Source organism: Lampetra fluviatilis, chromosome 27 (genome assembly GCF_964198595.1).
Source record: "Lampetra fluviatilis chromosome 27, kcLamFluv1.1, whole genome shotgun sequence".
Classification (NCBI taxonomy): domain Eukaryota; kingdom Metazoa; phylum Chordata; class Hyperoartia; order Petromyzontiformes; family Petromyzontidae; genus Lampetra; species Lampetra fluviatilis.
In genome coordinates this window covers 12,607,708-12,620,694 of record NC_136301.1, presented here as the reverse complement: position 1 = coordinate 12,620,694, position 12,987 = coordinate 12,607,708, and the positions used below count along the sequence as shown (strand labels likewise).

Genomic DNA, 12,987 nt, shown 5'->3' with positions numbered 1-12,987 from the left:
GTGTGCCACCGGGAGCTCAAATGTTGGTGCCTCTAAAACTTCGTCGGCCCTTCGCTGAGGGCATTGGGGACCAGGGAATTCTGCTGGGACCATCTAGGGCCGGGGCTAGTGGACCTCATTTGATTCCGGCCCAGACCGTCGTAAGAGGGGACGGGGACCCTTTCATCGCGGTCCTCAATGTGGGGTCGCAGACAGTGGTAGTTCCTCAAGGGACGGTGCTTGCTCACGCGACACCGGTGCCCTGCGAGGAACCTGTTGCGAATCACGTCGGCACTGCTCCCCGGCCGCACCCACATTCGGACAGCGATGGAGGGTGGCTCGATGCGCTTTGTGCGGGATCGACGGACCTGTCAAATTCAGAGCGCCAACAGCTTAGAACACTACTGCGGGAATTTTCCGAAGTTTTCAGTCGGGACAAATACGATTTGGGTTGCACTCATCTGCTGCGTCACCATATTGACACAGGTGACAGCGCGCCAATACGCCAGAATCCGTTTCGGTTAAGTCCCGCCGAAAAGGACCATGTCAAATCGGCTATTGATGACATGTTAGCCGCCGACATCATTTCTCCTTCTACCAGCCCTTGGGGAGCGCCAATCGTCCTGGTTAAAAAGCAGGACGGCTCGTTGCGGTTTTGCGTTGATTTACGACGCCTTAACAAAATTTCGGTTGCCGACGCATACCCGCTCCCACGGATGGACGAATCGCTGGACGCCTTGGCGGGAGCGCGATTCTTCTCCACACTGGATTTACTTTCGGGATTCTGGCAGCTTCCTCTGGACGATGATTCAAAGCCTAAAACTGCTTTCCGTACACCGCACGGCCTGTTCCAATTCAACCGGTTGCCGATGGGCTTACACTCAGCGCCGGCAACTTTCCAGCGTTTGATGGAATTGGTTTTGGCTGGATTGCAATGGGAGTCGTGCCTGATTTATTTGGATGACGTTATCGTCTTTAGTAAAACTTTTGACGAACATCTCCAGAGGTTGCGGGCGGTTTTCCTAAAGATGCGTGCTGCTAATCTTAAATTCAAACCCCAAAAATGTCATTTGTTACGCGATTCGGTGCGTTATTTGGGGCACATCGTGGGGCGCTCAGGTATTGCTACCGATCCCGCCAAAACGCAGTGTGTCAGCTCCTGGCCGACTCCCACCTCAGTGGGAGAGGTCAGGAGTTTCATTGGCTTCGCGTCGTATTACCGACGGTTCGTCGCTGATTTTGCGACGATTGCCAAACCCCTACACGCTTTAACATCAAAAGGGGTTCGGTTCCACTGGGGTCAGGAGGAGGAGGCTGCTTTCTGCTCCCTTCGGGACGCCCTGGTAAAAGCTCCTCCCTTGATTTACCCCGATTTTTCGGAACCATTTTTGCTCGACACCGATGCGAGCAACACGGGTATTGGGGGCGTGCTTTCCCAGGTGGTTGACGGCGTGGAATGGGTGGTTGCGTACGGCAGTCGGGTGTTGTCTCCAGCGGAGCAAAGATATTGTGTCACCCGTAGGGAACTGTTGGCAATTGTCTATTTCATCCAACAGTATCGCCCATATCTGTACGGTCGGCATTTCACCGTCCGCACAGATCATGCGGCACTGCAGTACGCCCTGCGAGTTCAACAGCCATCGGGACAATTGTCCCGATGGTTGGAGATCCTCCAGGATTTTGATTTCGAAACCACCTACCGTAAGGGCGTTCGCCACACCAACGCGAACGCTCTGTCGCGCATGCCAACCACCTCCGAATGTGCATGCCTCCTGGGGTCGGGACGTTGCAAGCCAGCAGGGGACATGCCGGTTCCGGTCCTGGCGGCCGCCGCCGACGACGAAACATTGCTTCCAAATTCTATCGCACAACAGGGAAAAGATTCCCTGCTGGGTTTGCCTGTTAATGAATGGGGGCGCCTCCAGATGGAGGATACCTCCCTCCTCGCGTCGCGTCGTCGCGCCGGGGAGGCGGGGCGGGGGACGGGTGATGCCGACGCATGGGAAATGCACGCGGGGTTGCTGATGCATTGGGACGGGAAATCCCATCAACACCGGCTGGTGGTCCCTTCTGGGTTACAAGGTAGGGTGGTGTGGGCTGCTCATGAGCGCCTCCTCCACCTGGGTACCCAAAAGACCCTCGCCTTGCTCCAGCTTGATTTTTTTTGGCCAGGCATGACGAGGGATGTCGCAGATCTGTTGGCATCATGGCCTCCGTGTGCGCAGCGAAAACCACCAGCACGGGAGTCAAACCCGCCTTTGCAGTCTATCAGAGTCTCCAGAGTGAACGAACTTGTCGCGCTGGATATTCTGGGGCCATTTCCCGCCACCCCTAGGGGCAATAGATATTTGTTGACCGGGGTGGAATACTTTACGCGCTGGCCTATGGCCTGGCCCCTGGCCAACCAGTCGGCAGCAGCCATCGTGGAGGCCTTTGTCCAAGGTTACGTCATGGACAAAGGTGCTCCGGAGCGGCTGCTGACCGACCAGGGAAACATTTTTTCCGGCAAACTCCTCCAACAGGTCTGTGAGCTCCTGGGAACGAAAAAAATTCGTACCTCTCCCTATCACCCGCAAACTGACGGGATGGTCGAACGTCTGCATCGAACCATCACGTCTATGTTGTCGCAGCAGGTTTCGGACTCACAGACCGATTGGGACTTGCAAATTCAAGGGGTCCTGGCAGCATACAGATTGGCCCCCCATGCTGCGACGGGATTTTCACCCTTCTTCCTCATGTATGGCCGCGAACCTGACCCACCTGTTCAAGCACAGCTGCAGATCCCCGCGCCGCTGGGAAAAACTAAATTGGCCGACCATGTTAAATTTAACCTTGCGAAATTGACTGAGGCACAGGATGCTGCCATGCTAAATTCCGACAGGCGTCAGAAAGCGAATGAGCGCCTCAGACTGGGTCGCGCGCACGTGCTACAGTGGAAGCTGGGGGACAGGGCATGGCTGCACTGTCCCCAGGTACCACTCGCGACCTCCTCAAAACTGGTGCGGCCGTGGCGGGGCCCCGTCGAGGTGGTCGAGGTTTTGCGGCCTCAGTGCGTTCGCATCAAATGGGGGAAGCGCCGGTGGTTTGTGCACCCCTCTAGGCTGAAACCCTTCGTTGCGGTGCGAGGCCCCACTCCACACACGCGTGGCCAAACATGTGGGGGGTCGGCCGACTCAAAGGGTCCGTCTCTGCTGCTCTCGCCTGACGTGTTGCCGGCTGTCCCGCCCCCAGGTGCACCAGGAATGACGGGCTCCCGCCCAACAACCCCTACGGGGGATGCCGAGGGTCTCGCGACATCAAGCGCAGACTCACTTCGAAATGGACAGCTGCCACCGGGATGGTCCGCCATCCGGGGTTGCCCCGTGTGACGGGCCTGCGGCAAGGACGCGCGCAAGAATGCGCAGACTCTTGTGATGCACAAAAAGAAGACATTTTTTTTTTTTTTTATTTTCACGTGTATGGTTACTGTGCGCTGCGTCGGTGGTGTGCTCCTGGCACATTGTGTTGTGTTGTGTGTTGGGGGTTCCTTGCGATTTGTATATACGTTGCTTTTACGGAATTCGTATTTATTCGGGGGGGGTGCGTCGGGTTGTTTTCCCTTCGGGGTTTTCTGGTTCTTGTTGTTGTTCTCTTCGCGTTATGTTGAAAAATAGTGAGGCACACGCGCGGTCAGGGGGTAAATGCGCTTTTATTGTCGTTTTTTTTTGTATGTTGGCAGCCGGGACGGCTGCAAGCTATGCGGGGGGGGTGATGTAGGGGTGTTAGAGAGAGAGCCGTTATGCATGGCAGCTTATGGGAAACAAACACAGTGGGCGGGGCTACGTGAGTGCACGGGGGGGGTGCTCTCAACGACGTCCGCACCAGGCAGCCCGGGGCCCCACCCCTCAGCGGGGGTGGAGTATAAAGGGGGATGTGTCAGAGGGCTCGGGGCAGAATGTTAAAGCTAAACCAGTGAAGACCGAAGATCGTCTAGCTAGAGCCCTGGACTCCCCTGGGACGCCGCCCTTGTCAGGACCGCGCAGGACCGAGCCAGCGGCGTGGTCCCGAGAACCAGAGCTAGTGCTCTGGGACTCCGGGTACCGTAGCCCGACTTACCAGTGTCGGGCCAGACAGCCTCCCCTAGCCCGTTAGTGGAGGACTAGGAGGTAGGTCAGAGATAGCTAGCAGTGTATTCCCAGCTAGCCGGGTGAGGGGGCCGATACCCCCTCTAGTATTGTATGTCCACAGTTGTGACTACTTGTACGGAATAAATACGTGTGCCTCACCAACGGTGTCCAAGAGTCATCAACGGTACTTCACAACTATAGAGTCAGCAGATACTATACAGTTAGTCATTACGACTATATAGTCGGTAGATACTACTCTAGGCCCAGTAAATACTATGGTCAGTAGTTATGACAGTCACTAAATACTACTACACAGTCAGTAGCTACTACTGGCTCAGTAGATACTATTGTACAGTCAGTAGATACTACGGTACAGTCAGTAGATACTACTACAGAGTCAATAGATACCACTTCCTCTGTTGTATGTAAGGTGTTGTTAGTATATATACCTATGAGGGGTAAAGATATTTTTTGAGGGGGGGGGGGGGGAGACCACAATTTTCGGAAACCTTTTGACATCAACTATTTACCCCACACTTTCTACAACTTTTTGGACTTGTGCAAGCCTCTTATATATTTGTTGGTGGAGAAATGTACAAACAGCCCACCGGGCTTTGACAATACCTTAGTATCTGTGTATATATATGTAAGGTTTTTAAGAAATATATTTTTGACCCGGGCAATGCCGGGTACTTCCGCTAGTTGACTATATATCTTGTATTCTCCACAGGGAATGGATTCTTTGCTCCGCTGCAAGTCTCCTTTCACCACTCTCCCATTGACATATTTCGCTGCTTCCTCTTAGTATCTTTCACGCGACGGTCAATGGTATAGTGTATAGCAGTTTGTATAAATAGTATAAAATTGTAATGTTTAATACAATGTATAAGGTAATATACAGTATCGTAATTGTATAGTGAATATACAGCAGTGTGGTATACAGTAGGGTGGGTAGAATAATACTTAGGGTAATATTATAGACGAAGGTATAGAGTGGTGTATAGTAATACAGTATATAATTTAATGTTGGGTTTGTCTATGGTTGTATATAGTACGGGGTAGACCCGTGTGATGTAAGAGAAAAAAGTTTAGCTGGAAGCATATTATATTTTTGCGACATAGAATTGTAATGTATTACTTACTGTTAATAGCTCAGCTTATTGGAGAGTATATTTAGTATACTGATGATACTATGTAGTTTATACTTTAGTTTTTTACGTGGTTGTTCAGTAACTGGAGCTACATACTATTAACATTCCTTCCCTTTGTTAATGATACCCCCATCCCCTCCCTTTGATACTGCTAATCCTGCATAATGCACGGGCATAATATGACTTTGAAACCCCCCGCCCACCTCCTACGCATTTCCCATAAATATGCTAAATTCCTTTTGATATGCAAATTCTTTTGTCAAGGCGCTCTTCTTCCCCCCTCCAACCCAGCTTAAATATACGCTCCAAGCTTGGTGGTGTTTCATTCTTCACCTGAGGACGGCTGCTTGCGTTGTGGCCGAAACGTCGTGAGAATTATTTTATTATGTTTTATTTGTATTATTTTATTACTTCCCTTCTACGTGACTTTACCGAAAGAACCAAGAAGATCTTCTCTTATTGTTTATATATAGCAACATTTAGGAAACGTTACATGTGTGCTGCATGTGTGGGTCCTGCGCGTGCGCTGCGCATGTGTGCTGTGCTGCGTGTGTGCTGCATGTGTGCTGTGCTGCATAAGTGCTGCGTGTGCCGAGTGCGCTGCGTACGTTGTGTATGTATGTGCTACGTGTATACGCTAAATGTGCATGTGTGCAGCACGTGCCGCATGCGTGACGTATGCGCTGCGTGTGTGCTGCGTGTGCGCTCCGTGTGCGCTGTGTGTGTGCTGCGTGTGTGATGCGTGTGCGCTGCGTGTACCCGAGTGAAAGAGCTGCTCCACAGTGCGCCGCTCTGTCTCCGTGAGCCCCTCGTGCAGGTAGCCGACGCCGTTGGCAAGCGTCTCGCGCAGCGTGCTATCCGACAATTGCTCCAGGAATGGGGCCAGGTCCTCCTCGGCACAGTGCAGGAAGCTGGGGATGGGTGCGCAGGGTCACATGGGGTCACGCGAGCGGGGTCACGTGCGCGGGGTGGGACGCGCGGGGACACCCGTGGGGAAACGCGGCGGGCCGCGGGTCGCGTTTCGGCGTACACCGTACCGGTGCGGCTGGATCTCGGCGGCGCAGTAGGTGAGGATGTCGATGGCGGTGAGGCGCGTCTGCTTGCGTGAGGGCACGAATACGAGCGCGGGTTTGTGCGGGGAGTGCTTGAGGATGGCATGGTACGCGGGCCGCCCCATCGCCATCAGTCGCGTCTGCGTGTGGCTGATATTGAAGCCCTGCACACGAGGAGACAACGGGAGGAGCAGAGACACGGGGTGGAGCGGGGAGACACGGGGAGGCGAGTGTAAATGATTATTGATGAGCCAATGAAACCGATTCCCGTGCTGCCGACACGAGCGCCGTGTCGTCCGCAGGAGAAGCACTTGATGACGACTCTCTCCGTGGCCCTCCTCCCCACCTGGATGTGGAGTTCGAGGGGCACGGGGCGGACATTTGGGTGGAAGTTGAAGGTGCCGGTGGCCGAGCAGCCGAGCCACTGGGCCACGTCCTTGGCGTTGGAAAGCGACGCACTGAGCGCCACCACGCGGATCGGACGCTCGATCTGGGACGAGATGTAGCGCATCCGCGAGCAGATCACCTCCAGCACGGGCTGCACGCGGACACACAGGGAGACAAGGGGACACACAGAAAGATACACGGGGAGATACAAGGACTGCATGCGCGGAGACACCGCCACACACCACACACACATCCCACACACCGTCACACACACATTCCACACACCGCCACACACCACACATACATCCCACACACCGTCACACACACGTGCACGCGCACACTGTGGGCCCCACGCACCCCGTTGTGAGCGCCGATGAGGTGCGTCTCGTCGACGATGAAGAGGTTGATCCCCTGCACGCCCTTGCGCTGCTTCCAGCGCCGGGAGAGCACGTCCCAGTGCTCAGGCGTGCTTACGATCACCTGGCCCCGCGCCAGCAGCTTTAGGTCCGCAGCCGTCTCGCCTAACGCACACACAGCCACACACAGTCATGCTCTCACGCACAGTCACGCATACACACACACACAAAGACCCCCTCTGTATACCCTGAACAGACTGTTGGGGCAAGTGCTGTTAGCGAGCACCTATAAAGGCCGGGACGGCACACACGAGGGGGTGGGTGTGGCCAGCACCACGCCTGGTCACCTTTGTTTCCCTAGTGGCGTTGTTTACACACTGCACCAGGTGCTAATTTCAGGCTGAGTCGACCTAGATGAGGCCCAGGACCGGTTCAGATAATTGTCACTCGTGTTGGCAGTGAGCGGGAATCGAACTCGGGTCGCCGGGTTCGCAGAGCAGCATGCCAACCGCTCCACAATCAAATACACAATCATATGTACACTAATACATAAACCGTACATAAACACACATACACACGTGGGCAGTGTTAGAGATGTGGAGGAGGTGGTGCATGTTGTGCTGGATGTTGTGGGGGAGGTTGTGGTGGAGGGTGTGGTGGAGGGTGTGGTGGAGGTTGTAGTGGTGGAGATGCAGCTGTGGTGGTAGAGGAGGGTTAGGTTGAGGTGGTGATTATTGTGGTGGTGGTGCAGGTGATTGTGGAGGTGGTAGTGGAGGCGGTGGTGCAGCTGTGGTGGTGGTTGACACCTGTGAGCAGAACGACGCGGCGCCCCAATGCTCCTTGGAAACGGTCGACCCACTCGCTGTACACCTACACACAGAGACAAAGACCCCCCGCTTAGCCTTAACAGACTGTTGAAGTGCTGTTGGCGAGTAGCACCTATGAAGGCCGGCACGGCGCATGAAAGGGTGGGTGGCCAGCATCACTCCCGGCCGCCTTTGTGAGCGGGAATCGAACCCAAGTCGCCGGGTTCGTCGCGCAGTGCGTTAACCACTGCACCACCGCTCCCCACACCGAGCACAAACACAAAGAATCCCTGTATAGCCTTTAACAAACTGTTTGGGCAAGTGCTGTTAGCGAGCACCTATGAAGGCTAGAACGGCACAAGAGGGTAGCCATTACGCGTGGTTGTCTCTCGAGTGGCAATGTTCACACATCACACGTGTGCGCATACACACATACGCACTGTGACCCAGAATGTGTGTGCGCGTGCGTGTGAGCCCGTGTTACCTGCTGCGCCAGTGCCTCCAGTGGGGTGACGTACACGCAGCGCCCCTCCGGGTTGTGCATGAACAGCCGCAGGATGGCGAATTCCGCACAGATTGTTTTGCCGCTGCCGGCCGGCGCACCGATGAAGACATTGTCGTCGCTGTTGTACACGGCGTTGAACACTGCACACACATACAGGCAAAAGTCCCCCGTGTAGCCTCAACAGACTTGCAGGCTAAGTGCCGTTGGCGACAAACACCTACGAATGCTCCGTGTGCGCGTGATGCGGCCGGAACCGCAAGCACGCACACATGCACGTACGTTACATCGCTGTGCAGCTTTAGCTTTATAGGTGCATGCGTCAATCTCCAGGGGTTTGTGTGTTCAAGTCTATAGGGGTTTGTAAGAGTCTACAGGAGTCTAATACAGGAGTCTACAGGAGTGTATAGCGGTCTATGGGAGCGTATAGTGGTCTACGGGAGCGTACAGTGGACTATGAGAGTGTATAGCATTCTAGAGGAGTGTATAGCGGACTACAGGAGTCCTGTGGGGGTGCACACCCTGTGTCTGGATGGGGTTGAAGAAGGGGAACGCGCTCTGGTAGAGGCGCTCATACTGGGGGCTGCGCAGCGCAGACACGGGCAATGGCTGCAGATCCAGCAGCTCGGTGGGGGGAGGGTACTTCTCTGGGAGCAGCAGGTGCCGGAACGAGACGGCCAGCTGCGTCTCCGACACTATGCAGGGAGACGCAGGGGGAGACACGCAGGGAGACGCAGGGGGAGACACGCAGGGGGAGACACGCGGAGAGACGCGCGGGGAGACACGCAGGGAGAAACAACAATGAGGAAACAAAACCATAGACAGGTGTCTTATTGTAAACACGTTTGTGTGCGCGCGTGCGTTTATGGGTGCTAACAGCACTTGCCCCAATGTTCTGTTAAGGCTATACAGGTGATATTTGTCTTTGTATATAAGTGACAGAGTTAGTGTTCGTGAGTGTGAGCGAGTGTAAATGACTATGAGCGAGTGTGAGTGAGTGAATGTCAGCGAGTGTAAATGACTATGAGCGAGTGTAAGTGAGTGAATGTCAGCGAGTGTGAGTATGAGTAAGCAAGTAAGCGGACGTGCCACCACTGATCCAGTGGTCAGATAGTAGTGTGTGTCAGTGTGCGTGTACACATGAAAGTGATTGTGAGTGAGCGTGAGTAATTGAGTGTGAGTGAGCGAGCGGAGGCACCGCTCACTGATCCAGCAGTTAGACAGCAGAGTATGAGCGAGCGTGAATATGAGTGGGTGTGAGTGAGTGACTGAGCGAGCGAGTGGAGGAGCCGCTTACTGATCCATCGGTCGGACAGCACGCGGATGAAGTACTGTGGTGGCAGCGGCTCAAAAACGGGCACAAAGAAGGAGACGAGGTGCTCGTCCTCGCAGAACTTGGCCTTCAGCAGGAAGTACTCGTGGTGCAGCACCACCTCCGAGTCCACGTCCTCCACGAGGATCCAAAACGCCTCGCTCTGCCCGTGCACCTGGCTCACCGTCAGTCACCATCAACGTCGTCAACATCAACCGTCACCATTGTCAGCATCAACTTCGTCACCATCAACGTCGTTATCATGAACATCAACATCAACGTCGTCACTATCAACATCGTCACCATCAACATCGTCCCAAGGATCCAGAATGCATCGTTCTGCCCGTGCACCTGGCTGGCTCACTGTCACCATCAACATTATCATAGAAGCTGGTGAGTGGGTGAACCCGTGGGTGAGAGAATGAGCGGATGAGCGAGTAAGGCAATGATGTGAGGCGGTGAGCTCATGGGCGCGTGGGTGGGTGAGCGAGTGACCCAGAGGCCATGAGGGAGCTCATAGGCGCGGTAGCAAGTGAATAGGTGAACTCATTAGTAAGCAAGCCGGCAAATATGTGAGTGAGTAAGCAAGCGAATAGGTGAACTTGCGGATGAGCAAGCTAGCTAACAGGTGACCTCATGGGTGAGCTCATAGGCGAGTCAACACGAGAATAGGTGAGCTCGTGAATAAGCCGGTGAGCTCGTGAATAAGCCGGTGAGCTCGTGGGTGAGCTCGCGGGTGTCGTGGCGGGCGAGGTGGCAGGCACCGCACCTTGTCGTCCCACTGGAAGTCCGGCGTGATGGTGAGCTCCACTCGCAGCGTGGAGCGGGTGATGGGCTGGATGTGGGTGGACAACTCGAGCCGCGGGAACTGGTGGACGTACTTGTGGATCGTCTTCCCCATCTTGGGCATGCGGATCAACTCACCTGCTCGCAGAGGTCACGGGGAGGTAGGGTGGGGTCCGTGAATGGTCAGGGCAGGGTTGGGAAGAGGTTGCAGTGAGGCTGTGTGGGTTTAAGTGGTGCGTGTAAGTGGTGCTGTGGTCTACCTGGTGGTTGTGTGCAGTGGTCACAGATGGTCTTGTGGTTGTGAATGTGGTTGTGGTGGTTGTGGTGTTACCTGATTCCATTGTGGTGGTTGTTTGTGGTGGTGGTTGTGGTGGTGGCTGTGGTGGTGTTCACTAATCTCGTTGTGCTGGTTGTTTGTGGTGGTAGTTGTGGTGGTGGTAACTTGCAGCGCCACACCCATCACCATATCATGAGGGGAAAGAAAGGTGATCCGATCTCTGACCCCCAGGAACAGGTTTGCAGAGAGGAAATCTCTCAGCCTGGAAAACATTATGGGTCAAAGTGTCTTCTCGGCTGCCATGCCTTAAATATTGGAAGAAGTAGTCACCCCCTGTAAGTGGCTGGCTAAAGTGCTATCTGTTGAGGAAGTACAGAAGGCGATCCAAAGTCTGAAACCAGGAAAAGCACCGGGCAGAGATGATCTTCCAAGCAAAATGCTGAGGGAGTGGGGTGGTGTTTGTGCGCACACTGCCCTATATGACATCATAATAACAGTCTGGACCACAGGACGGGTTCCCCAGGATTGGAATGAAGCCCTGGTGGTCCCCCTCTTTAAGAAGGGGGACCGCACAGACTGTAACAACCACAGGGGCATCTGCTTCCTCGGTGTGTCGGGAAAGGTCCTGGCAACAATTATTCAACATCGCCTTGCCAGGCACGCTGAGGAGAACCTTGCGGAGCCCCAATGTGGTTTCACGAAAGGGCGGTCCTGCACAGATGCCATATTTTATGTCTGTCTGTTACAGCAGAGGTGTAGGGAATTCCAACAGGACCTACATCTCCGCTTCATCACTCGTCCTGGGCTCTGGGTAGTTCTTTGTGCTTTCTGAGTCCCAAAAGCAAGATGGTGGGCAGGCCCGGGTAAAACTACGTGGCCGGGAGTTGGAGCCATTCCCTGTTCCTTGGGGTGCGACAGGGTTGTCCACTGGCTCTCACATTATTTAACATCTATTTCGACCACGAAGTTCGTGAAGCTCTACCGGAGGAATTTACTTCAGGTACAGATTCAATGGCAGGCTGATCGATGCCCGGGTGCGGTCAAGGCATGGCTCCCGATTGGTCAACCACGTTATATATGCTGATGATCTGGTGATTGCTGCTCACTCAGAGGAGGAGTTTGAGGTGCTGCTGCTGAACTTCAAGCATGCCACTAAGAGGTGGGTGGTCTTACAATCAGCCCCACCAAAACTAAGCACCTGCCTGGGTATTTTGTGCTATCAAGCACTCCACTCCCACTACTCGCAATTGGTGATGGGGCAGTTGTGGAGAGTGGAAAGTTTTCCATACCTGAGCAGTGTGCCCATGACCGTCTCCGTTTTGACAGCAGAAGCCTCACTCCGAATCAGTCGAGCAGCATTATCTTCGGCTGCTTGCGAAACGTGGACCCCCCTTAACATCTTTGTCGGTTAGAAACATTTAGGCTGGCCTGCCGAGGATTCATCCTGGGTTTAACCAGGCTGGATTGTGTGAGGAGCTCACAAATCCTTGAAAGATCTGAACAAAGTCTCATCGGTGAGCTCCTTTGGCAGGCAAGGCTAGCTCGGTCATGTGACCCACATGCCCAGCCACAGCATGCTTAAACAGCTTTTATTCGGCCAGATAGAGGGGGCTAAACGGGAGCAGCACGGGCTAGAGAAGAGACGAGAGTGATGTAGTACAGGAGGGCGTGGACTGGTACCAGCGGTGTCAAGATCGGCCTCTGTGGAGGAGGGTCATGAAGGACGCTACTGGGCAGTTGGAGGCAGTCGTTCCCCTGCAGCATCAACGGAGGGCAGATGCTCACGACAACGCGCGGAGCACCGGGCGTCTAAAACATAGTTGGCACAGTAGGGGGCACAGGTGGTGCATCGGCCAGTCATCTCAGTCATTCGACCCATGGCACCTGGGTCTGTCCTGTGACCTCCTGCCAGTGGGCGTTCGACACTTCACATGGTCTTAACGTACACATAAGCCTGGAAAAAGCACTGTGATAACGTCACCGCCACTTAGTGGGGAATAGCGGTTGTTTTTGTTGTTGGTGGCAGTAGTGGTGGTTGCAGTGGTGTTGGTAGTGGTAATAGTGGTGGTGTTCACCGATCTCGTTGTGATTGAGGTCGTAGAAGCGCTCCCAGGGGAAGTTCTTCTTCTCGATCTTCTTGACGACTTCCTCCGGGATTTTCCTGAACTGGCGCAGGGGGCTCATCGACTGCCACCTGCACCACAGACACCAACACAACCCCCAAGTCTACAACCACAATCACGGACACCACCACAACCACCGCCGCCACAACC

The 12,987-nt window shown here is 54.4% G+C and overlaps 1 protein-coding gene across 2 annotated transcripts in view; it reads right to left on the bottom strand.

The window, feature by feature from the left end:
* SNRNP200 (small nuclear ribonucleoprotein U5 subunit 200) overlaps positions 1-12,987 on the bottom strand; it is a 62,758-nt gene that overhangs the window by 27,445 nt on the left and 22,326 nt on the right. For both annotated transcript variants that reach the window (XM_078869268.1, XM_078869267.1), the window contains exons 26-35: positions 12,790-12,908; positions 10,421-10,575; positions 9,637-9,826; positions 8,861-9,034; positions 8,322-8,482; positions 7,838-7,901; positions 7,033-7,196; positions 6,635-6,826; positions 6,274-6,452; positions 5,996-6,147 (exon numbers count right to left, since the gene is read on the bottom strand). In XM_078869268.1, coding sequence (XP_078725394.1) covers positions 5,996-6,147; positions 6,274-6,452; positions 6,635-6,826; positions 7,033-7,196; positions 7,838-7,901; positions 8,322-8,482; positions 8,861-9,034; positions 9,637-9,826; positions 10,421-10,575; positions 12,790-12,908 — 1,550 coding nt within the window. The remainder of the gene's footprint in view (positions 1-5,995; positions 6,148-6,273; positions 6,453-6,634; positions 6,827-7,032; positions 7,197-7,837; positions 7,902-8,321; positions 8,483-8,860; positions 9,035-9,636; positions 9,827-10,420; positions 10,576-12,789; positions 12,909-12,987) is intronic.